The 24953-nt window shown below is 33.4% G+C and overlaps 1 protein-coding gene across 3 annotated transcripts in view; it reads left to right on the top strand.

Annotated features, from left to right (window-relative positions):
* EPHA7 (EPH receptor A7) overlaps window positions 1–24752 on the top strand; it is a 168746-nt gene extending 143994 nt beyond the window's left edge. For 2 of the 3 annotated variants that reach the window (XM_021712381.1, XM_021712383.1), the window contains exons 7-16: window positions 1543–1651; window positions 2343–2398; window positions 7029–7154; window positions 8160–8345; window positions 8911–8972; window positions 10381–10590; window positions 11585–11734; window positions 19318–19511; window positions 20533–20688; window positions 22624–24752. In XM_021712381.1, the coding sequence (XP_021568056.1) occupies window positions 1543–1651; window positions 2343–2398; window positions 7029–7154; window positions 8160–8345; window positions 8911–8972; window positions 10381–10590; window positions 11585–11734; window positions 19318–19511; window positions 20533–20688; window positions 22624–22738 (1364 nt within the window). In that variant the 3' untranslated portion in view covers window positions 22739–24752. The remainder of the gene's footprint in view (window positions 1–1542; window positions 1652–2342; window positions 2399–7028; window positions 7155–8159; window positions 8346–8910; window positions 8973–10380; window positions 10591–11584; window positions 11735–19317; window positions 19512–20532; window positions 20689–22623) is intronic. The other variant, XM_021712382.1, reaches the window with a different exon arrangement.
* Window positions 24753–24953: the final 201 nt, after the last annotated feature.

The raw sequence follows: 24953 nt of genomic DNA, 5'->3' as shown, positions 1-24953 counted from the left end.
AAAAAAAACACAACCAAACCCAGACAAACACAAATACTGAAGTCATCTTTTCCCTGTTATATAAAAGGCTGTAATTCAGAAATAAAACTAGAAAGTTTTCCCTTCATGTAATAGGCTGTGAGTGAGAAAGTGAGAGTTGAGAGTGTTGTGTGTGTGTGTGTGTGTGTTTAACCTTTGTTTAGTTCCCTCAGGGAACAAATCAGCAGGTGGTAAATTAGGGAGTGTGTATAATATCTTTGTTCAGAAACAGTCTACTAGACCGGAGCTACTTTTCTTGTTTTTCAGTACAGGAGCTATCTTTTGTTAGCATGGGAAAACAAAATTAAGGTATAAGTTGTCAAAAGGAGACAGATATAAACTAGAGAAAGACCAATCTGAGAAAAATAAAATCTTTATGCTACCCTTTGAGGCAAGATATACACTGCCTACATGTCATATACTACTCTAGAGACCCAGTCCCTTGCCACCAACAAGAAAGAGTAGTTTTTTCCATCTTGCCTTAAAGATTACAGCTATTGATTGTTTCAGAATAAGCAAATTATATTAGTTTTTTCATTATATATTACATGATATTTTCAACTTGATATTTATTGGAATATACATTTTCATTGTTTTATGTCTTTGATGATTTTATGAAGTCTGTACTGGTATTGAAAATATACTCTGCGGTAAAATATGACAATTGTGAATCACAATATAAGTAAAACTTCACTCCTTTGGAAAAATAGAAGTGATAAGTTCATGTCGCTTTGAAGAGTTCTGAATTGGAGGCTGTTTTAAAGGACACACAAACATGTACTTGTCCCCAAAGAGACTCTCAGAAAGGTTCAGCTGAGCTTGCGTTAATGAGCAGAGAAGAATCACTTAGTATTGTACAGGAAGTGTCTGCAATTAGATAATGATAAAGTATGTTTTAAAATACTTGCAGAGAGTTTGCTCTTTCATAAACAGGCAAGCTGCTCTGCAATCTTAAACTATGAAATGTGCTTACTGTATACTTTAAGAAAATTAACACCAGCAGTACAGCTCATCTTTTTCCTGCGTTATAGTGCACTGTAAATTAAGATGTTTTACTAGGATTCCATGATACTTTTTATCTAAATTGATGATATGAGAGATAAAACATTCAATATATATTAAGGTGCTTAAAAAATACATGGGGTATTGTGCTTCCTATTTTACATACAAAAAAGGACACTGAAGAATCAAACGCCTCGCTGAGCAACAAACAGGGACTTAGTAGTACTTGCAGCTCAAATGTATCTCTCTCTTGATTCATAGCAAAGCTTCCAACAACAAAGTCGGGGGATAGTCATTCAATACATCATTTACAGTTTTCTCTTATAGCTAAGAAATGGAAAATGTAAGAAAGTATTGCCCTTACTTACCACTTCTTTAAAAGGCAGAGATAAGCATTTATTTAAATTTCTTATGATATGCATTTTATCTAAAATTAGAAGTGGGTTAAACGGAATGAATATCTCTTATTTTAGCTTTTTGCATGGTGTCAAGCGTTTCTGAGCCTGTTTCCTCTGTTTCCAGCTACAGCCGTCTCCAGTGAACAGAATCCTGTTATTATCATTGCTGTGGTTGCTGTGGCGGGAACCATCATTTTGGTCTTCATGGTCTTTGGCTTCATCATTGGAAGAAGGTAGAACACAAAGTTGTTCTCATTTCTAGCATAAAGCGCAATGATTTTTCAAATTTATATTAACTTAAATGCTTATTGGTTTTGTATTTTAGAATTTAAAATAGTAGTTGCAAACATTATTTGATATAGAATATTAGAGGTCAGTAAACTGCCGTTCTAGCCAGATCAAAATACAGTATGACTTTGCCCACTTCCTTCATTCTAATGAGGATGTATTATAATTTCTATTGGGTGAATTTTTGTCTGTTATTTTCAGAGTTGTTTTCATAGTAAATGTAATATGTACCTAGGTAAATATTTATTTTATTATTAAAATCAAAGCTTGTGAAAACAATTTGAAATCTGGATTTTTTTCAGAAAGAAATGTGAGTAAATATTCACCCCTGGATTTTTTTGTGTATTGAATCTTGTGGATTCAAATCTTACTGAATTTTGTGACTTTAGTCTACATTCACAAATAATGTTCTTTTTGCGTTGTCTCGCACAAAGAATTTATTTTGTGTCTTTTAAAATTATGTGAATTACTATATTATTTACAATATGGTGTCATAAATATGAGCAGGAAGTTTTTGTATTTAGTTTATAATTCTAAATGATATGTTGTTAGATAACTAAGGTACAGTGCACTGAACTTTAAACATATAAAGTAAGATCACTGATTGAGATTGTCATGAATTTCCTTTTTTTCCAGGCACTGTGGTTATAGTAAAGCTGACCAAGAAGGGGATGAGGAACTTTACTTTCATTGTAAGTGTTTAGCTTTTCTTTATTATTATGTACCCCTATTAATACAGAAAGCTGGTTGTTAGTATTTAACAAATTCCTCATGCATCATGCTTGAAATTTTATACTGAGCACAAAATGTTGCTTTAAATCAATTGAACAAGATGTCCAGAACAAAAATCATGTGATGTGAATTTGAAAAAACTACAAATATATTTTCAGAAATGTCATATAAATGCAGGATATTCAGCTGCTTTTACATCCCAATTTTTCCTTTGGCAAACTTTGCCCAAGTGTTTCTTATCATTCTAAGAATAATCCATTAAATGTTGCATGTGCCCATGCTCTAGCTAAGGAATGCCCTTTCGTAGTATAAGGATAGACCCCCTTTGTAAGTCCAGTGAGTAGTGCCACCGTGAAAGGCTAAGGAGCCTCCTTGTCTTCAGCTGCTATAAATTGTCAATCACTGATAGATATTTCATAGGATATAAGTGGTATAATAATGGGATCAATCCTCTGATTTTTTTTCTGTGAATTTGAGTTAGCTGATGCTTAAAAGTTCATTTTGTAAATCATATTAAGAAGAGCGCTTAGGGACTCAAAGAAAATAGATGCCCATTTGCATTCATCTTATTCTTGTTGCAATGTGAATGGCAAGTGAAAATGAGAGCCATGCAAGTGATTACTTTATGTAGGCAAAACAAAACCTAACAATCAAATTATTTCATTTCTGATAATTCTGTTCTTGCCCAAACCCATTATTCACATTTTTTAATTCTTGAAAATACTAAAAACCAATTTGTATTATTTTTATAGTAGCTATAATCTTTATTAAACATTCTCGTGCAAGATAAATTTCTTATGACATAAGAATTATACATTTTATTGTGTCATGTATCAGATTCTTATGTCAATATTGAAGATTTTGCCATTGTCCATCCTCAAGTTATAAGATTATCTAAGCATCAATTAGGAATTTCTAATTTATTTTAGAATGTTTTTAGACTTCTTTAAAACGCTCAAATGAAAATGTGTGGTTTAAATACACAAACTGTAAATGCTGCTATCATTTCTAAATTTTTTTTTTTTTTTGAGTTGGAGTCTCACTCTGTCGCCCAGACTGGAGTGCAGTGGCCGCTCCCGGCCACCGCAGCTCGACCTGCTGGGTTCCGGCGATCCTTCTGCCTCACTCAGCCTTCCGAGTAGCCGGAATTACAGGCGCGCGCTACCACGCCCGGCTGATTTTTTGATTTATTGTAGAGATGAGGTCTTGCTGCCCAGGCGGGTCTCGAACCCGCGGGCTCAGACAATCCACTCACCTCAGCCTCCCAAAGGCTCGGGATTACAGGCTGAGCCACCGAGCCCGGCTCTCATTTCTAAATTTTTTTAGTGTATTTGTATTTTTGAATCATCAGCTACATTGACTTTAGTTTTCAAAAGAGAAGTGTTTTTACATAACATAGTTCCAAACTGAATGTGATAATTATTGAAGGCAGGAAGGACATATAGGGACTACAAATTATTACAGATTAAAGTTAAAGGTATTCCCAAAGGTGGCTTTAACATCAGGTTTAACCTTCAGGGCTCTTACTGTCACAAACCATTTTAAGACCCTGGGAGGGCCCTGGCAATTTTGTATATATAATCATATATTTTTTTCCCTTGAAAAGGGTATCCCAGATTGCATAAGTTTCAAGCCTCACCAAACTTAAATCTACTTCTGATTATGACTGAATATACGTGTTTCTGCACTCCACTTGGGATTATTTGATATGCTGTCAATGCCGGAGCTTCCTTTTATTAATCTGGCATTGATTTTCCAGTGGCAATCATTAGTGAATACAGCATCATAGGTAGTTTCTAGCTAGAGGATATGCAGAAAAAAGTAGAGTTTACTTCTTTTTTGTCTTTCATGACATGAGCAAATATTTTTAACACTTACCCAGACAGGAAAGAGAGGATCAAAACTTGAATGCTTAAATTTTTATTTCCAGTGTAAAAATGTTTATAGAAGAGTCATATCAGACTATAGTTCCTAGAATCCCTGATCCTACCCATATGTGAATAATATAATGCAATGGTAATCAGTATGTCAGTTTTATTTATTGAGTATATTTGAGACATCTCAATATTACCACATATGATAGTTTATTTGGTTTTAACTTGCAAACTAACACAGGAGGTAAATTGAAACATGACTTATCCAAAATTTGTTATATAACTTTATGCTTAATTGTCATCACTTGGTTTTAATATTTTGATGCCATTCACCTTTTTCACATTTCACACCCAATTTGTAAACAGAAAACTATGTAGCTGCATGCCTTACTTGCTAATATAGATGAGATAAGCTTGCTATATGTAAACTGTTTTCATCTCTAGGGCAAAATATCAATGGTGGTTTTAAGATGTTTTTCATGAGAAATGTAAATAAGATATTAAAGCATTAAAAAGCTCGCATTCAAACTGGAATATGCAGCAGACCAAACTATTCAGAAATTATGTCAACATTTTCCTTATTTTAAAACATTCACTTTTAAGTGAATAATGAAAAATAAGTACACTTAACATATCCTAGCCTGGTAAATTCTCGATATTTTTGAATTGCCCTTTCTCCAAGAAAATGTGTTCTTGTCATTTGATTAAAACCAGGCATATCATTTTATTGTTATAACTACTTAAAATACATAAAGTACAACAGTGTGGTCACCAGCTATTTACAAGTTGGTGTCCTCTTATTTCTAGACTACAGGGACAATTTTCCTAGGTGCTAAGACACCAAATTGAATTTTCACAGAAACTTGAAAGCAACCATTTAAGTAGCTTTTAGAGCACTGAGTTTAATAGAATGTCCAGTCATTTGTATCAGGAGCCCTCACCTTTCCGTGGCCCCAAGTGTTACATTTAAAGCTATAAGCACAATGGAGGAGTTTAGTGAAGCAATTCCAATTTACATTTTGTTTCCTCCTTTTCCTCTAACCATGTCTTCAAATCCAAGCTGGGCAGTATTTCCTGTTTTTATGCCAAAATAGCTCTGGCCTGTCAAAATGTTTTATGACAGCTTGAATAAAGAACAATCAGAGACCGGTTGAGATGCAGAAGGTTACCTCCAATCTAGCTCCCTTATCCAAACAAAACAAAAACAATGAAAGAAAGAAAGAGAGAATAACAAGGGAGAAGATGGCTCATTCTCCATCTGCCTGCCAATCTAGGAGGTTAACCTATTGTTTTCTTCCCTTCTCTTTTTCTCTTCCCCCTCTTCCCTGTACTCCTTCTTCTCTCTTTTCTCCTTCTATCCCCTCTCTCTTTTCTTCTTGTGTTGTTTTTTTTTTCATGTTCAGCTTTAGTAACAAATGAGCATCTGTCAGTTTTATAAACTGCACCAATACTTGTTTAAGACAATCAGTTTTGGATAAACAATCAACTACAGCAGAATAAATCAAGATTTTTAAATCCCATTTTCCTTTATACATTCTGCTTCTTTTTGTTATGTGTTTATTTTTAAAATATAATTTTGATTTAATGTGATGACATAAGCACAGTTAGGCTGCAGTGTACTATATAAAGAAATATATTGTTCTCCGAATAGTAAGATTTGATGAAAAGATTGTTCAGTGACTTTGTTAAAACAATAAAGTTTTTTTGAGGATAGAGTGTAATTTTTTTTCATTGCATTAATATAACCAAATATATGCCTATCTATCTTTGTCTTTTGCCAAATGATTCGATTTGGAATATATTATTGTAATTGAATTTTATTTAAAATTGACATAGCATTATCTGTTACCTGCATGCTTCTGGGTGCATTTTAAAAAGATTTTAACTTTTAAGATGATTCTATGTTGTTTGCATTTTGACTACCTTTTGTGAGGCATATTGGCTACCTCCTCATAGCAGTTAAGATCTTCCAGAGCCTTATAACTGAAAGTTCATATAAACCATTCCTCTTTCTAATCGCTGTCATACTTGGTTAATAGATCCCAGGAATATTGTAAATTTTCTAACTTTACGCTACACTTTGTACATCTGGCCTCTATTGCCCTTCAAGGTGAAGATGAAACTATGTCTTTAGAAGATTTCTCTTTGATTCTGTGATAGCAGTCCCTCACATCTTGTATTAATTTTATGTATATGTCAACAGTGGTTGGTCTTTAAAAAAAATAAATCAAAAGAATAAGTAAGATGTCTAAATGTTTTTAATATTGCTGTCAGTGTAGTAGGCTACCTGTAAATGAAATGTCTTCTTTTCCCAGTGTATTAATTTGATTGATTGACTGACTGATAGATTTACAAATGTGTTTCCAAGTCCATTACAGACCTCAATATGGCTTGAACTATGCCATGATAGCAGTGAATTTAATTAAACCTCCCGTCTGATAGTCATGTCAGAAATTTTGGTGGATGTCTTTTGTTGATTTACTGGAAAAGCAATTCGGTTAGTAACCTATGAGCTGGATCCTATGTTACCTATAGAAGCTTGCAGATAATACCTATACGCCAGCAGACTGAAGTAGTCTGTTAAAACTGCTGTGAATCAGGTGATGTGGAAGCAAGTTCACTGTTCCAAGGAGCTCTCTGCATAATGAAATTCCTGGGCTGACTGCACAATAAGTGCTTTGCTTCATCACAGTCATGCTTTCTTACATCATTACAGTTAAATTTCCAGGCACCAAAACCTACATTGACCCTGAAACCTATGAGGACCCAAATAGAGCTGTCCATCAATTCGCCAAGGAGCTAGATGCCTCCTGTATTAAAATTGAGCGTGTGATTGGTGCAGGTAAGGCTATTGTAGCTTCCTTGTTCAGCTGTTCCATTTAGCCAAGATCGAAAGTCATACATCATAATGACAGGCAAATAATTATCCTTCAAGTATAGAACTTTTGCATTTACTTGAACTATGGGGAGCTGTGAGGCTGTACTTGTTTACGCAATCTGAAGGAAAAAAGTGAAAAAGAAGTCTGTGGCACAGAGGATCCATATGTATCTGGTTTTCTGCTGGATTTTTAAAGATATTGTTCTATTACAAGCTCTTTTATAATAGCATTGGCTAGGTGTTCAAGAAGTGAATTCGTCTTTTTAAAAAGACAAAATTTTCTTGAATTTTGCTGGAGCTTTTCTTTTCTTTTCTTTTCTTTTTTGATGTTCTGTCTTAGTACATAGCTTTCTTTTTTATTTTTTTCTTGTGTTCGGAGATATTAGCCATTATAGTAGTTAAACCCATGTAGAAAATTAATGCGTGTGAATTATTTATTTTCTCTCTATATTTTTAAATAATAATTGTACATGTCTAGATTCAGTTCCCTAAAATCTAGCAGACTTTAATGAATATTTACTTCTCAAACTTTAAAAGCAATAGCTATGTTTAACATGCACTAATGTGATCTTTAAAGTCTTGCTTCTGCTACAAAAAAAAAATGCACTAATATGTCCTTACGTTTTAGTAGGTAGTATAGCATAATTCAAATCTAAATGTTGACCCTAAAAGAGTGTTTGTTAATCCAACTGAAAAATAGTAGCCTGGTTTAGGAAAGCTTAACTTCTGTGAATGAGCTGAACTGTATATTTAAGTTTTAATTTAATTTATGCCATTATTTTCAGAAACAATTTTTGTTTCTAGGAGATAGAATCACCTGTCTAAGGGAGTATGTTCAGTATCACTTAGAGAGCCTTGTCAAGTGTTTATGAAAATATTTTGTAATGCTTTTAAAGAAGTTAATGCATTTACGTGGAAAAAGTAAATACTTTAGAAATTAAAATACAGCTGCTTGTTCTGTTACTTCAGGAGAATTTGGAGAAGTCTGCAGTGGTCGTTTGAAACTTCCAGGGAAAAGAGATGTTGCAGTAGCCATAAAGACCTTGAAAGTTGGTTACACAGAAAAACAAAGGAGAGACTTTTTATGTGAAGCAAGCATCATGGGGCAGTTTGACCACCCAAATGTTGTCCATTTGGAAGGGGTTGTTACAAGAGGTAGATACTGGTTTTATCTTTCATTTATTAAATAGACTGTCAGAAATTAGTATTATTGTGTATACAATAAAACAATCAAATTGTGAACATATTGTATATTTTAAATGAATGGTTGTTTTTTTTTTCTTGGTATGTAAATAGTTAAAACAGTTCTTCTTGTATGCTATCACCTCAGGAAAAATTATTGCAGGGTTAGAGTTGAAGAATAAATCTGATAGATGGAATAACTGAAATATTTTTATTTAGCTTCAAGAGCCATAATAATGACACAGTTCACGCTTTACGTTTTACATGGTGCGTCATTTTTTTCTGAGTTTTACTCACAAAGCAGGAGTCAAAAGAACACATTGAACTGTTTGCAGAGTTCAATTTTATGAATCATGACCATTTTCCAAGAGGACATTTAATGTCTTTTTGAGCTTAGATGCAGCATTAGAAACACTCATATCTCACCTATTGACTCTTTCAGAAGAACACCATGTGTTTTATCAGGATCTAAAGAGAGAAATAACCCGGAAGTTTAGTCTATAGCTTGTGAAACTTTTTTTTCTTATCTTAATTTTAGGGAAACCAGTCATGATTGTAATAGAATTTATGGAAAATGGAGCCCTAGATGCATTTCTCAGGGTAAGTACCAAAATTACCCTCTCATTCCAAATGTACTATTCATGTTACCAGTATAATTTTATGAACTTTTTCCTTACAATATAAAATGAGAACATTGTAAACTATAAAAGGTCAGAAAATTGTCTTTGAAAATCAGATTAAAAATCAGAGTTCTGGACTTTATTACACTGGAATCTCTTGAGCATTTAAGCAATATATTGTGGTTTAAAAAATGGTTTCCATTAATATTATTACCTGGTATACAGAGGATACCCAAAGCCCTGCAATTTGAACTCATTGTAAAACAGCATATACAATTATAAATGAAATAAAGAGGTAATACAGAAAAGATTAAAAAGTGAGATAACCATTCAATGTTGACACTATGCCCTATAGAACCATTTCTCTTATATTGTTATATGAACATCAAGCATAAAAAGTATAATTATTCACATCATTTTTTAAATTAATGGCATGTGATTTATTTGTAAATGACAAATCCTAAATGTATAAGCATAAATATGTTTACTCTCACAGGCTTTTTCCTAAGAATCTAAACACATCAACATTTTTCCAAGTGGCATAGGGAAAATCTAAAGACTAAGAGAACATGCAAAGTTCTTTTACATGATCTAGAATGACACATTTCACTCAGATTTATAAGCAATCAGAGAACTTAAAGAACTTTTATTGCTGCATCATTATGATGTAAGCATCACCTAGGAAAATTCATCAACTCAAACCAGTGTCCTTCATGAAGCATGTTTATATTCAGCTGGAGAAATCAAATGGTTTAGAAATATATAGTGGCCTGTCTGGTTGCAAACAGTTCTCAATCTCACTTGCTAGTACATCTTTCTTAGAGAATCTTTGTTTCAAGTAATGCTCTTTTTGGCAGCAAATAAAGAAAAACATGAATGGAAATAGAGTTAGCCATCATAATTATTTTCTACTTCTCAGTTTGTCTTCATTTTTAACTCGAGTATTTTTCCCCTTTCCTTTTTTTGGCATTTAGAGAAAAAAATTATATATGTATATGAATTTATTTATATACTTTTATAATACGTATGTAATTTTTTTGATATGTGGGGAAAACACTTAGCTATCATAATATTTTTGGATCCTATTCCCAAACTTTGACTTAAACCCTATCATTTATTTTTGGATTTGTATAGTCTCAAAATAGTGTTAGTTAATATTAAAACAAGTTAATAGAAATAAATAAATACCCAGTTATATCTTATTTTATTTGGCTGTCAGTTGTCAGCATGTTATGTGTTTCCACAAGTATGTATATGCTATAGGCAATGAATGAACAATTCCTATTCTTTAAGATTAAGAATAAATGATTAGTATGCAGAGAATTTTCATGGTGATTTTTGTCCCCTTGAAAGTTAGTTCACTTGACTTTTATTTTGTTTTTCTGCAGAAACACGATGGGCAATTTACAGTCATTCAGTTAGTAGGAATGCTGAGAGGAATTGCTGCTGGGATGAGATATTTGGCGGATATGGGATACGTTCACAGGGACCTGGCAGCACGCAATATTCTTGTCAACAGCAATCTTGTTTGTAAAGTGTCAGATTTCGGCCTGTCTCGGGTTATAGAGGACGATCCAGAAGCTGTCTATACAACTACTGTAAGAGAAAGTCTTGTACTGTTTGGGGGGATTTTTTTTTTTTTTAATATTTGTAAGATTTTCCTATTAAGAAAGCAGGGCTAGCCGGGCTCGGTGGCTCAGCCGGTAATCCCGTGCCTTTGGGAGGCTGAGGTGAGTGGATTGCCTGTGCCCACGGGTTCGAGACCCGCCTGGGCAGGCGAGACCACATCTCTACAATAAATCAAAAAATCAGCCGGGCGTGGTAGCGCATGCCTGTAATTCCGACGACTCGGAAGGCTGAGGCGGAAGGATCACTGGAGCCCAGCAGTTCGAGTCTGCGGTGGCCGGGAGCGGCCACTGCACTCCAGTCTGGGTGACAGAGTGAGACTCCAACTAAAAAAAAAAAAAAGAAAAGAAAAGAAAGCAGGGCTTTAAAGGGAGAAACTCAAATTAAGCTCAGCTTCTTGTAGTTGCTGTGTGTTATTATTTTTCTTCTTGAAGAATTCTTGTTGTGAAGTAATGATAAGAATGATAACATGTGTCTTACATGGGATGTCCATATAAATAATATGTATTACATTCAACATCTAGTTACTGGCCCTCATAATTGTAGCTGAAAAATATAACCACATTTTAAATAAAGATTAAAAGAGTAGTAATAGTGCTACTTATAACTTTTATGAGCTTAAAAAGGAAAATATGTCAGGATTTATTTAAATAACTCATATTTCATTCAATTTCGTAATAACTTTTCCTCATTTGTCATTGTCTTTTCAATAGACTCTTATCATAAGACCACACAGTGTCAGTTAAATTGAATTGCTTTTTAAACTTAAAATGAGTAAGCTTATAATAAAAAAAAAAAAAAAAAACAGATTAGTGACTTTAAATACACTTAGAGAGATTTAGGATGGATAGACCTGATGCTACTAAGCTACCAAGCAAAAATATTTAACAATTGCTTTATGGTATTGCCATAAATGATGCATAAGTCACTATACATATTTAAAATATCAATTTCTTTTTATAACAGGGTGGAAAAATTCCAGTAAGGTGGACAGCACCCGAAGCCATCCAATATCGGAAATTCACATCAGCCAGTGATGTATGGAGTTATGGAATAGTCATGTGGGAAGTTATGTCTTATGGAGAAAGACCTTATTGGGACATGTCAAATCAAGATGTAGGTATTACAGTTATTTAAACAAAAAGGATGTAAGACATCCAGTGTTACTGGAACATGTAGGTAATGGCACATTAAGAACTAATTTTTGTAGAATTAAATAATACAGTTTTCCACAATTACTGCCATAAATTATCACAGTAATTACCATGAATTAGTGGTTCAATTAATTTTATTATTTTGGATTTCATTTTGAAGAATTACTTTCTCTCTTTTTTTTAATTTAAATTCTGTGGACATAATAGAAGCCTACTAAGGATATTTCCTCCTTAGTAAAGATGATCACATGAGTAAAAGAATTATTTGTGGAGAAGAGGGGAAGTAAGTTTGTATTTTGTTTTGCCTTTGAAGCATATCTTTCTTTTTAATTTAATGCTCTGAGGAAATCTGCTTAAATTATCTAATAATGATTGTTTAATTAAATTTTAATTTCATGGGACAATCTAGAGTTTATGATCAATATCTCTAAATGTTGCAGAGTGTTATTTTAGACTGTAATCACAGTGGGAATATCCTAGGAAATTTTTTTTTAAAAATTAGGTTTATTAAATGTGTATATTCTGCATCCGTGAGGGTACACTAAGACATAAAACATACTGTTATCCTTCAAGAAAAGAAGCTGATGGAAGTCTCTGGGGAGTAAATATCTCATATTGAGAGACCATTTATAAAACAACGTAGTATAAGCGCAAGAAGTTGCATTTTATAAAATTACCATTTTTGTATGTCAGGAACTTTCAAATATTGGCAGACTTGTATAATTCAACCTATTGAAAATATGAGTGAATTTTAGATAAATGTAGAACAAGTATGAAATCTAAGAAAGTGCTCTGGATTATACTAGAAATGCTGGAGGATATCTTGCTTCAGAGTTGATTCTCTAAGGGGACACAGAAGATAATCCAGAGGTGAAGGTTTAGCCACGTGTCTGGATACCAAACAAATGGACTCACTTTCTTATAACAGAAATGCAGTACAATTGTGGTATTTAGAAGTGAAGGTTAGTTAGGTCAGGGCAAATTGATGAATGGGTTTTCTAAGGGGTTTGGAAATGATACTAATGCAGGTTCTTAGAGAATGGAGTCATAAAATAAGTAGTGCTTCAGGAAAGCCTACATTGCCATTTAGAAAAAAAGATGTGACTAGAAAACTTGTTTGGAGTAGTTACCTCTCGAAGTATTATGAACATGGGCAATAATAGAAGCTGACTACAGTTACCAACGTGTTATTTTTAAAGAGATCATGCAAATGGTTATATTAAATATCTTTTTTTTAAATTTTAGAATTGCCCAGGTCAAGTTCCTGTGAGTCTTAAAACTTGTAAATGGTTATTGTTAGACAACTTTAAAGTAAGACTGTTCATATATTGTTGGTAAGGTTATTTTTCGTGCATTAACCTACAAATTTCTGCACTAACTAAGCAGTTCACAGCCTGAAAAGGGGAAGGTTTTGAATCAGTAAGTCTTTTAATATTTTGAATTGGATGACAATATGAAACTTTTTCATTTTTCTGGTTTTGATTTGTTTTATTTTATTTTTCAAAGATAAAAGTCTAAATGATGAGTCCGTTTGGCAGAGGCAAAGTTGTTAATATTTGACAGGTCTCAGTGTCAAAGATTTCATGGACTGTCAAAATGTGGGCAAACAAATCCTTGGGGCAGAGAAAGAGAAATATTTACATTCCCTAGACACTCAGTAGAGTTTCATTTATTTTGACACCTTCCTTTTCTACTAGATTCAAACATAAAGGGGCTGACGGGAATGACTGAAATTCAAAGTTCACTTAACTTCCAAAAGCAAATAATGGAAATGGTTAAGAAAAAAAAAAAAAAAAAATCTCTAATTTTCATGTTTAAAAATTCCTAAGCATCTTTTTTTTTTAAATTAACATCATAAAATAGATTTATTATATTAGGGATTAACACATAGTTTGTTGATCAAATGTAATTATTATATCTATAGTGAAGTTTAGCTCTGACCTAAATATTTAGCACCACCCTTGTTTATTTTGCAAGCCCAAATTAATTGACAAATTTAGACACAAGTTTGTATATAAATAAGAGATTACCTATATAGGTCAGTTTGTATAGTGAAATTGATATTTATATGCCTGTTATTGAGTAATATTCATTATTTTATAAATGTGTCAATAAAGTGCTATTTGAGCACTGTGTTTAATTTTCTATATGCAAATAGAGAAAACTGGATAATTTAAGGTGATGAATTCATTCTGGGATAAAATTATCTAGATAAAGACCTTTTTACTTGAAGTCTCTGATAAGAGTTTATGAAGAGATTTAGATCTAAGTACTCCCAGATACATGTGAGAACTCTGTGTATGTGAGAATATATTTTATTTTTCTGGGAAGGTGGCCTGCATCAGATTTTCACATATATTCATTATTTAAAAATTAACCTAGATGGATTTATTAGGTGAACCAATTCACTTTGAATTATTTAAATTTAGTTTCTAGGAATTTGACAGGGATTTTAGAAAGCCTTCACTTTAAATGCCTCGGATCTTAAAACCCTTTTTATAAGACACCATGAAAACAGGATGTAAACTGATTGTTACATTCCTAAGCAAGTCCACAGAGTTTTAGGCTGGGTAAGGTGAGGCTTCTGGATTCTGAAAAAATAGAAAAGGGGTGGTGCAGAAGTTAATGAGTGAGGTAATTGTCGGGTGGCTTTAGGTTCATTGTGGACAAGGCTGTGAACAAGAAAAACTTGGGAAAACATAATATGCATATGCATGACCAGATCCACACTCAAAGAGGTTGTCTCTTGATTTACACTTGAATGAGCACTCATTTGTATTTTCATGTGCCTGTAACTTTCTCAAGCTGTAACAGCAATGAAAGCAGTTGGATCTAGTTACTTGCTATTAAAATCAAGAGGTTAATAAACTTTTCAACTTTCAGTCTTCAGAAAAATCTACAGATATTTAGCCCTTTCAATTAATAGCCTTTCAAAAAAATTTTATGCATGTAAATGTAATCCAATATAATAAATATTGCAGAAATTGAAAATATTTTGTTTTCACAGCAGCTGTCTTTTGAATGAACATGTATCTTGATTAGTTCAAATAAGAGTATTATGCTCAACTTATGAACTTTTGAAATTCTTTATAGGTTTTATTTTTTTTCTGTTAATCATACTTAACAAAGTATTTTTTTCTTATTTTAAGCTAGGCCAATAAGTTGCTAATTTTACTAGTAGGTAGTCATAAATATGATGAAAGAATTAAGCTTTCGTAAAGATAGGGGACATAAAGTTAATTTCTTAAAGTCGTCTATTAAAAGTCATTGAAGAGCTTTGAGCATATAATGCACTTGTAACTGAATTATTCCCAGCTAAATTGTGAGACCTCAATTTTTCCTTTTAAAAGTCACCACTGATGGATGACTTAGTATTTTTTATATGAAGATAGAAACAAAAATGTGATTTTAAAAAACGTTGCCATAATTCTTAAAGTAGATCCCACATATTTAATTGCATAAAATGTGGGTCATGGTATTGTGAGGTTAATGAAATGAAAATGAGTATTAAGCAGGGGACAGAAGCCAATCATATTATATTCCAATTTTGAGTTATTACGGGCCCATTATCTTGGGGCCTTTTTATGTTCCTTTTTCTCTTAATTACAGTGGTCATATTATAATAATATGGAAACATTTCTCAGCAAGTAAGTTTTATTTCTAAGTATTACTTGACAGCATATGCCAAAGAAATGGACCCTGCTGGGTCCTAAAGAGCTTTTAAAAAAGGTCCTTTACCCTAAACACTGCCTATTTATCTGGGAACTATCTAGTTGTCAAATTGCTTGTGATGTTTTTTTCTTTGACTCTTATTAGAATACTAAGGCTAGATCTGGGTAGGCAAATTCAAGGGGTTTCTAGTAATTTCTCAAAAAGATGTTTTAAATGATTCAGTGAATAACTACATAATCCCTTAAGAAGTGGAAATTCAGCCATCTTGTATGTGTATTGTTTCCTAGAGTATTGACAGAATATTAGCATAATATACTTTTTATTTTCCTAATTAGAAATATAGTGTCATTCTTAACTGCATGGTACTCTGGTCGGATAGCCCACACCAAATTCTGTCTCCTTGACTAACAACTACCTGATATGGATTGACCCTTTCCTTTATTCCGCTGTGGCTCATATTCCTTATTTCTAGCATCAGTAGAATAATACTTTGTAAGGTTTTTGTAAGGATCGGATGAGCTAATTCACGTTTAAAACTATGCCAACCATATAGTATTCAATAAGTCCTTACTATGGTTATTAGTCGTGGCTTTAGCAGTTAAATTGTTTTTCTTCCAGGCTAAGTAAAAACTGCAGAACCTCAAGGTTGAATTTGTGCTTACGTTGTTTTCTATCATCTGGTTTATGCTGAAAAGAAATACTTTAGATTATGCCAACTACTCTATAAAGATTTAAGAGTTCCCAGCAAGTATCTTACATTTTTGTGTCCATAGGGGTGTGTTTATTAATTGGGAGAATTATGGTTCCAAATTTCATTCTCACTCCAGAATATCTGTTATCTTGAATGTTATATTTTGCTACTATTCCTTTATAAATTTGTAAACCACTATATCTTTGCACATATCTAGATGTTTTATTTTGTATTGAGATCAGTATTGTTTTGCTGCCTCAGAAATAGGTGTCATTACATTTCTCTAACATAATAGAACAATTACAGTGGCTCATTAACTCTTTCATTCCTATAAAAGTCATCTAATGATATTATGCTTTGTTCATTGGTACAAAGACTTTAGAACATATCATAATCCAAGATAAAAAAAATCAAGAACAGTAACTGTGACTGTGAAGCTTGGAGTGCTATTGAAGAGTATTATGTCAAGAGGGCCATGATAAAGATTTAGAATTACATTTAAAAAATTATTTGAGGGAAAAGAAAAAAGAAAAGATCACTCTAGCTGCGTTATTCCTTTCAGGACACCGGAAGATAAAATACAAGCAGGGAAAGAGCGTTAGGAGGTAGTGGGGATTAGTGAGGACTGAATCAGTGTTAAAGCATTAGAATGGAATCCTGTCAACTAGAGGGAAACTGCATCGTTTTAAATACAAGTAGCCTCAACTAGGAGTAAAGGCACTCATCTTCCAATGAAAAAAATGCACACCACAATTGTTTATATATTTTTGAATCTATAACGTTTTAGAAGTTATTAGTTTATTCACAACTTGAACCACTGTTTAAATCATCTAACCACGCTTTCTAAAGTGCATTACTTTTACTTCCATCTAAATTGTTCAAAATGTAGCACTTTTGAATCCAAGTACATGCTGCTCCCGAAGTGTTGAACAAAACCACATGAGATTCTTTGCATTTAAAACCAATTTTGAGAAAGTGATTTGTGATCTTTGCAGTTACAATCTGTATAGTATGTTTGCAGGTATCCCTCTTTAAAGGGATACAATGATGTTTACAGTGATTACAACTGAATGTTTACAGTGATCACTGGCATTTGTAATTATGGGGTCATAAACAGGGAAATTTAAAAATTCCATCACATGACCTCCATTGCACTCAGCACCAGCCTTATGTAAGGTCACTTAAGGCTAAGGTTGTTTTCTCCATAATTGGTGTTCAAACTAAAGTACTTAAACACCATATCAACTGAAACTTTGTAAAGATTTAACTGTATATGTGTAGAGTGGATTCATATATTTTTATGCACAGACATATAGATATATCTGTTTAGAGAGAGAGAGGCATACAAATGTGGAAAAATACTTTTTTCTAGCATTTGAGTATATATTTTTTATAAGAAGTGGTAGAATCATCAGAAAGAGGTGACAACTTATGTATATAAGAGGATGTGAGGATGTGAGAGCCTGAGGGATGGCTGGAACCCAGGAATATGCTAAGATCGAGTCACTGTACTCCAGCCTGGGAGACTAAGCAACACCCCATCTTAAAAAGAAAGAAAAGAAGAAGAAGAGAGAGAGAATGATCTAGGACAGTTTTCAGCTTTCTGACTGGGGATGAAAATGCCATTATTTGAAACAGTAAAAGATTGGGAGGGAAGATGATGGATTCCATTTTAAATACACAGAGTGTGAGGTGCCTACGGGAAAAACGGGACGATGTTTAATAAACCTAATGGAAATACAGCCTAGTGATTAGGAGAGAATTTGGGCTAGGACTTTATACTTACATTACTATATTAAAAGTACAGTAATTAAGACAATTTATTTAGTGTTTAAAATCAATCGATTTGCATATATAGATATTTCATCAAGAAAAAAGTGGACTCTTACTTTTTTTTCTCTTATCCAAAAGATTTTTTTTCCCCAAAATTGTTGATGCCAGTTGCTTTATTCATTATGTCCTATCCTACAACCTTTTATATTTTAATGTGCTATTCTTGAATGTCAGCATACATCTTAAGGATGCGTTCCCTAAAAATATTAAGGTCATCAACATTTTTTAAAGCCTGTATTTTGTCTGCCTACTTTTTGCCTTATTTTATTCAAAAACTTAAGGATATCACGTTTTTTATTTTTAGAGTTTTCTTTTCTTGCATTTCTACTATTAATATCAGCTAGAGTCAAAGGATTTGCTATTCTCCCTTGAATAATATCTTAATGTTTTCCAAACCCTTCTTATTTGTGTTGTTTGCCTTATCACCCCTGTGCTGCTCAGATTTGTAACAATTTCTGATTTTTAAGATCTATTTTTGCTTTCCATATAAATAAAAATCCCAAATCTGAATGATAAGTAACTTTTAGACTTTCTGATTGCCATGTACAAATGTTTATGGAGACCTATTTTTTATAAACATTCAAAACTTGATGCAAACAGTATCTCAGGCTGTTATTAGATATCAGTAGGCAGTGGTGTGCTGATAAAAGTATAAAACCAGCTCTGCAAGTGGAAAAACCCTGATTTCCTGTTATAACCCTTCGCCCACACTGACTTCAAGCCAGTGTGAAGCAGCAGAACTTGGACTGGGAAACAGTCACCTCTCATGGACAGGGCAGCCTGGCTTTAACACACCACAGTGTCTTATAATACTAACACGGGGCTTCAGATTATTTAAAAGAATGGTATGCTTGGTAATATTTTCTATCGTAGTACATTCACATAGTTTTGATATCCTGCTTTAAAAGTGTCATCTGAGCTCAGCAAAAAAGTGAATCAGTTTTGTCGCATTGCAGGAACTCAGAATTTCCTTTTACAACTTGCAGAATGTTTAAATGTGTGGGCAAATAAGTATACTTACAATAATGTACCAGTAAAATAGTTCCATAACGTGTTCCCATTTGAAAACCTCTGGGATGGCATTAAAAATGTTTCCATCTCTTGCACCCTGGATGAACTTAATTGCAACTCCCTATTGCTGAGTTAACTAGCAGATGTCATCATATCCTGCACTTCATGTACTCCTTAATAACATGCTTAATATTCATGGAGATTTGGGGGGGAAAGTAAGTCTTTACACAGCAGTGTGTCTCACTTTTATCTGGATAAATCTTTTGCCTACCAGGCAATTCATTTTATTATAACTGAACCTTAGTCAGTAATTTTTGTAATGTCTTTTTGGCTATTAGGTTATAAAAGCAATAGAAGAAGGTTATCGCCTGCCAGCACCCATGGACTGCCCAGCTGGTCTTCACCAGCTAATGCTGGATTGTTGGCAAAAGGAGCGTGCCGAAAGACCAAAGTTTGAACAGATAGTTGGAATTCTAGACAAAATGATTCGAAACCCAAATAGTCTAAAAACACCCCTGGGAACTTGTAGTAGGTAAGAAATACCTAAGGGAATGGAATGTGGGAAAAATTCAATATTCACATAAACCACATATCCCCTCAATGCTATCTCAGTGGCAAATTGACTTTTTTGTTGAAATGGAAACTCATATTCCATGCATTATATTTACAGAAGCTTAGTTGCTTAGTTTTGTCTTTTCAGATAACTTACCTTAATTAGCATTTAAAGATAATCTATTCATTATTGTATATTTTTCATAAAAGTTATAACTCATTGCTGTCTTTCTTAGAAAACTTTCTAAACTGGATTTTTGTGATAAAGGTAATGTTATACATTTTCCGACCAATACTATCATAACTTGGGTTTTCATTACTGCTGCCCTGGTTTTTTGTTATGTGCATTTTACCTGTTTTATTGTTTGCTTTGAATTATTTAATAAATGGTCCTATGAAGGTAAAGTTTGTAAAAGAATTTCAATACATGATTCAAGAGGTATATCCATTAAGAAGAGTCTATTCATTCTTTGTGCTTGGCTCGCTCCATTGCAATGCAGGTTAATAGCTATTCAGCTTCAACTGCCAGGTGAATGTGATGCTCTGGTTTGTGTCAGTAGTAGTTAGGCACCTGAGGGTGTGCTAACTCCCCAGGCTTTTACAAGGGTGTCTTCAGCACCACAGATGCACAATATCTCTATGGCATCTTGGTAATCTAAACTAGTTAGAACACAGCCAATACTTTATTGCCATTACTTTTGCAGAAGCAAATGAGCAAATATTTACTGATTCCAAATACTATTGGCTATACTTTTAAAAACATATGGAAGACACAACCTGGTGGTCACTGCATCTAAAGAAGATGTAAATTTAGGAGGTTGCAGTTATCGGGCCAATTGGATCCTTTAGGTTTGCAGTAGCATAACTGTTTATTTTTTATTGTATACATCAGCTAGAATGTCTGATATTATTCTGCATACCCTTATTTTTTTTATTGGCCAAGATATTCTTTCTTTAGTCGTTTATGAGAATATTTACTTTTCTGTTTCATTTTTATCTAGGCCAATAAGCCCTCTTCTGGATCAAAACACTCCTGACTTCACTACCTTTTGTTCAGTTGGAGAGTGGCTCCAGGCTATTAAGATGGAAAGATATAAAGATAACTTCACAGCAGCTGGCTACAACTCCCTTGAATCAGTGGCCAGGATGACTATTGAGTAAGCTCTTGCTTTTTAAATTATATTTAAGAATTTGGGCTGGGTGTGGTACCTCACACCTGAAATTCCAGCTATTTGGGAGGCCAAGGTGAGAGAATTGCTTGAGACCAGGAGTTTGAGGTCAGCCTGGGAGACATAACAAAACCCTGTTTACAAAAATATTTTAAAAATTAGCCAAGCACGGTGGTGCACACCTGTAGTCCCAACTACTCAGGAGGCTAAGGAGGCCCAGTAGTTTGAGAATGGAAAGAAGAAAATATATACATATATGGCACAATCCATACTTTATACATTAGGTTGTCTGGGATGTGAACCCTAAAATTAAGAAGAAAAGCATTTCAGTGTTTACTGTATGCCAGACAATATACTAAATAGAACTTTAAACACATCTTTTAACCCTCACAACAACAATTTTCTTATCAGTGGCTTTATACCTATTTTATTTTACACAACAAGGCTAAGGGGCAGATCATTTAAGTATCTTCCCTAAACTAACTCAGCCAGTAGGTAACAACTAATATGGCTCTGTAACCAGTGTCATACATACACCACCCATTGAGACGCCCTCTTTCATTTATCACTGTACCATTTAGGTTTCTATTCACTGGAGAAACTGTCCATTGCAAAAGAGGATTTCTTCCACCATGTTTGTTTTGGATATTAAAAACCCAGTACCAAAACACTTTAGGATATTCAATATGATTACTTTCTGAAGAGATCAAAAGAGGCTTAATTCAATGAACTATAGCTGAAAAGTAAGAGTTTACATTACCTTTTGGAAGATGTCTATTGACTGATTCCATTTTTTTAAACCTGAAAAATGACCTGATAAAACAAGGATTGAAATTGCTATGAACTTGAAATTAAAAGAACTAAATTTTCCATTCTGGCTTGCATCGCTGGTTACACAGTTTTGAGCAATCTAGTATCTCAAACCTTGGATGCCTTGGCTGCAGCATGAGTCTCACGGGTGATGTATTTCTTCTCAGTCAAGGTGTTTGGAAATGGGATACAATAAGCATAGTTCTACTTGTGGGATCGTATTTATGTACTGTCCTGAGAAGAGTTCTACATTTTTCAGATGAGATAAATACCAGCAATCGAATATTCTTTCCTAAGATGTCAGGAAATGGCATGTACACGGATTTAAGCATTGGCATGCTATCTTGTTCCGTTTCTTCTAGTAACCATGTGGGTAAAGTTGGTATATTTACAAGTGGGTCCCCAAAGCAATGGATGCCCTTGTAAAACCATGTTTCTAAAAGTCACTATGCAAAAAACTATAATGATGTGACTACTGCAATATTTGAGCTGCTTGTAAAAATGTAAGCTGAACCCATCTGCCTACCTTGAAAGGAGGATACAGTTAACTTATTTTAAATTTAAGCTATTAAACAAGGTATTGCACATTTTAAAAGAATATTTTTTTCTAACCTATATTCAAATGATTGCACAGAATTGGAGTAAGTATACAACCAATAGTATGCACAGAATTACCACATAATAAACAGCACAAAATGTTGTGTGATCATTGATGATTTCTAATCATCCTACTAGAGCCCAGCAAATGTTTCCGTTCATACTATATCCACCTTTTTTCCAACTAAAAATGTTTAAGCCTCAATTAGGTTCAAGAATACAACATTTCAAATAGCATGTCCTAACCTTAAGTTAATCATTGTTTTGAGACTCCCGTAGTTTCTTACATAAAATGTCAAATCACTTTAAAAATAGCCATCATGGTAAACTGAGAGCCTGAGCAGTTAGGTTTATTACAGAGAATGTTGATGCAGGTTACCAATCTAACATAATATCCGGTAAGATAAGATCTGTTTGGCTAAGATAAAGATGATTTAATTAAGCAGCCGATGACAGTTTAGAACCATACGCATTCTTTATAAGGTACCTAATAAAAAATCCGTCTGTCTTTTTCAGGGATGTGATGAATTTAGGGATCACACTGGTTGGCCATCAGAAGAAAATCATGAGCAGCATTCAGACTATGAGAGCACAAATGCTCCATTTACATGGAACTGGCATTCAAGTGTGATAGGCACTTCTCCCTCATTAGGGAGATTACAGACTTCCAGAGAACAGTACTGGCCTTCAGTATATGCATAGGATGCTGCTAGAAGATGGTTGAGGTCCTGGGTCCTTCCTACAGTGAAGAGAAGATTTAAGAAGCACCTACAAACTTGAACTCCTAAGTGCCACCAGAATCTATAAAAAGGGAATTTAGGATCCACCACTGGTGGCCAGGAAAACAGCAGAGACAATAAACAAAGTACTACCTGAAAAACATCCAAACACCTTGAGCTCTCTAACCTCCTTTTTATCGTATAGACTTTTTAAAATGTACATAAAGAATTTAAGAAAGAATATATTTGTCAAATAAAATCATGATCTTATTGTTAAAATCAATGAAATATTTTCCTTAAATATGTGATTTCAGACTATTCCTTTTTAAAATCATTTGTGTTTATTCTTCATAAGGACTTTGTTTTAGAAAGTTGTTTATAGCTTTGGACCTTTTTAGTGTTGAATCTATAACACATTACTACACTGGGTACCTTTGAAAGAATCTCAAATTTAAAAGAAAATATAGCATGATTGAAGATCTATCTCTGTCAGAACATTGGTATCCTTTTTGTGCCATTTTATTCTGTTTAATCAGTGCTGTTTTGACATTGTTTGCTAATTGGCAGGTAGTCAAGAAAATGCAAATTGCCAAGAGCTCTGATATTTTTTAAAAAGAAATTCTTTTTGTAAAGATCAGACAACACACTCTCTTTTCAATGAAAAAGCAATAATGATCCATAAATACTATAAGGCACTTTTAACCGATTGTTTATAGAGTGATTTTACTAGACAGAATTTAATAAACTCAAATTTTAGGTTTATGACTATAGAAAATAAAGATGAGGCACTTCATCTAAAGAGTGTTGGTGAAGGTAAGTCTCTGAGGGCAAGAACTATCCAGTGTTATCTCAAATTTAATCTGAGCACATCAAGATTTTTTCAGTCTTGTGACATTAGGAAATGTAGGAGAAATAGTCGACATATATTTTATATCCTCTTCTGTTGAATGCAGTCCAAACATGAAAAGAGAAAATTAAGTTTTATATAAGAACTCTGAAGCATGATAAAAGGGGCAGTTCACAATTTTCACCGTTTAAAACCAAACTGGCTGCACAGAATATCACCATTGCAGTTCAAAACAAAACAAAAAGTCTTTTATTTGTGAACACTGATGCAAGAAACTTGTTCAATGAAAGGACTCTTTACCCTAGAAGGAAGAGGTGAAGGATCTGGCTTTTTTTTAAGCTTTATTTATTAAACCATATTATTTGATTACTGTATTAGAATTTCATAAGCAATAATTAAATGTGTCTTTATAGATATTGCAGGAATGTATACATATTGTGAGTAATGCTTTCAAAAGTTATGAAAATCATGAACTACCCCAGAATTGAACTGTTGTACTTCCAAAGAGAATTGGGCTGTTTTTAATGATTTTAATAGAGAAAGATCCCAGGGATCGGTCATAATTGGTCTTGTTTGATAATGTGGGCACCCACAAACAAACAAACAAATAACAGAAACAAAATCTGTAAATGTTTCTTTGTAAAACTTGTAAATTTTATTTATACTGTCTTGTTTTGTACACACATTTCTCTGTAGTGGGCTCTGAATACATTGAAAATGCACTATATTTTTCTATTTTACTTGCAAAGCATCACAAAAGAACAGGTATTTTCAGTGCTACATAATGTGTTTTCCCACATTTAGGACCAAAGATGGCTATAGAAAAACTCAAATGGATTGCTTCCCAAACCCCTCCCCACCCTTTTTTTTTTCTTTTAAATCACTGTACAGTGTGTTATTTGATATTTTAATTTATTTTTTTGATTGACTAGAAAAATCATTTTAATTTCACTAAAATGTTTTTTGTCCCTAAGGAAAAATAATCTGTAAAAATAATTTTAATTAGCATAATACAGTCACCTAGACACTTCCATTTGTAATCTTTGTAATAGACTGTAAATATATTTTTGGAACTATAACACAATGTGCTTGAGGGTTATTTTTCAGTGTCTGCAGTGTATACAAGTGTTTATACTAAGTACAGCACTTTACAATTCTAATCAGTAGCATTGGCCTTTGTGAGAATGAGTGAAAGAGTTTGAGTGAGTGTTCTTAATTCCGTTTGGATTCTAGACTCACTAATAATGAAGTTCTTTTCTTGTTCATAGCTTAAGGTGCTT

The sequence above is a fragment of the Carlito syrichta genome, unplaced genomic scaffold, assembly GCF_000164805.1.
Source record: "Carlito syrichta isolate Samal-C Ts95f unplaced genomic scaffold, Tarsius_syrichta-2.0.1 Scaffold303225, whole genome shotgun sequence".
NCBI lineage: Eukaryota > Metazoa > Chordata > Mammalia > Primates > Tarsiidae > Carlito > Carlito syrichta.
The sequence above is the reverse complement of the archived record's forward strand: the minus strand, read 5'-3'. Positions and strand labels throughout refer to the sequence as shown.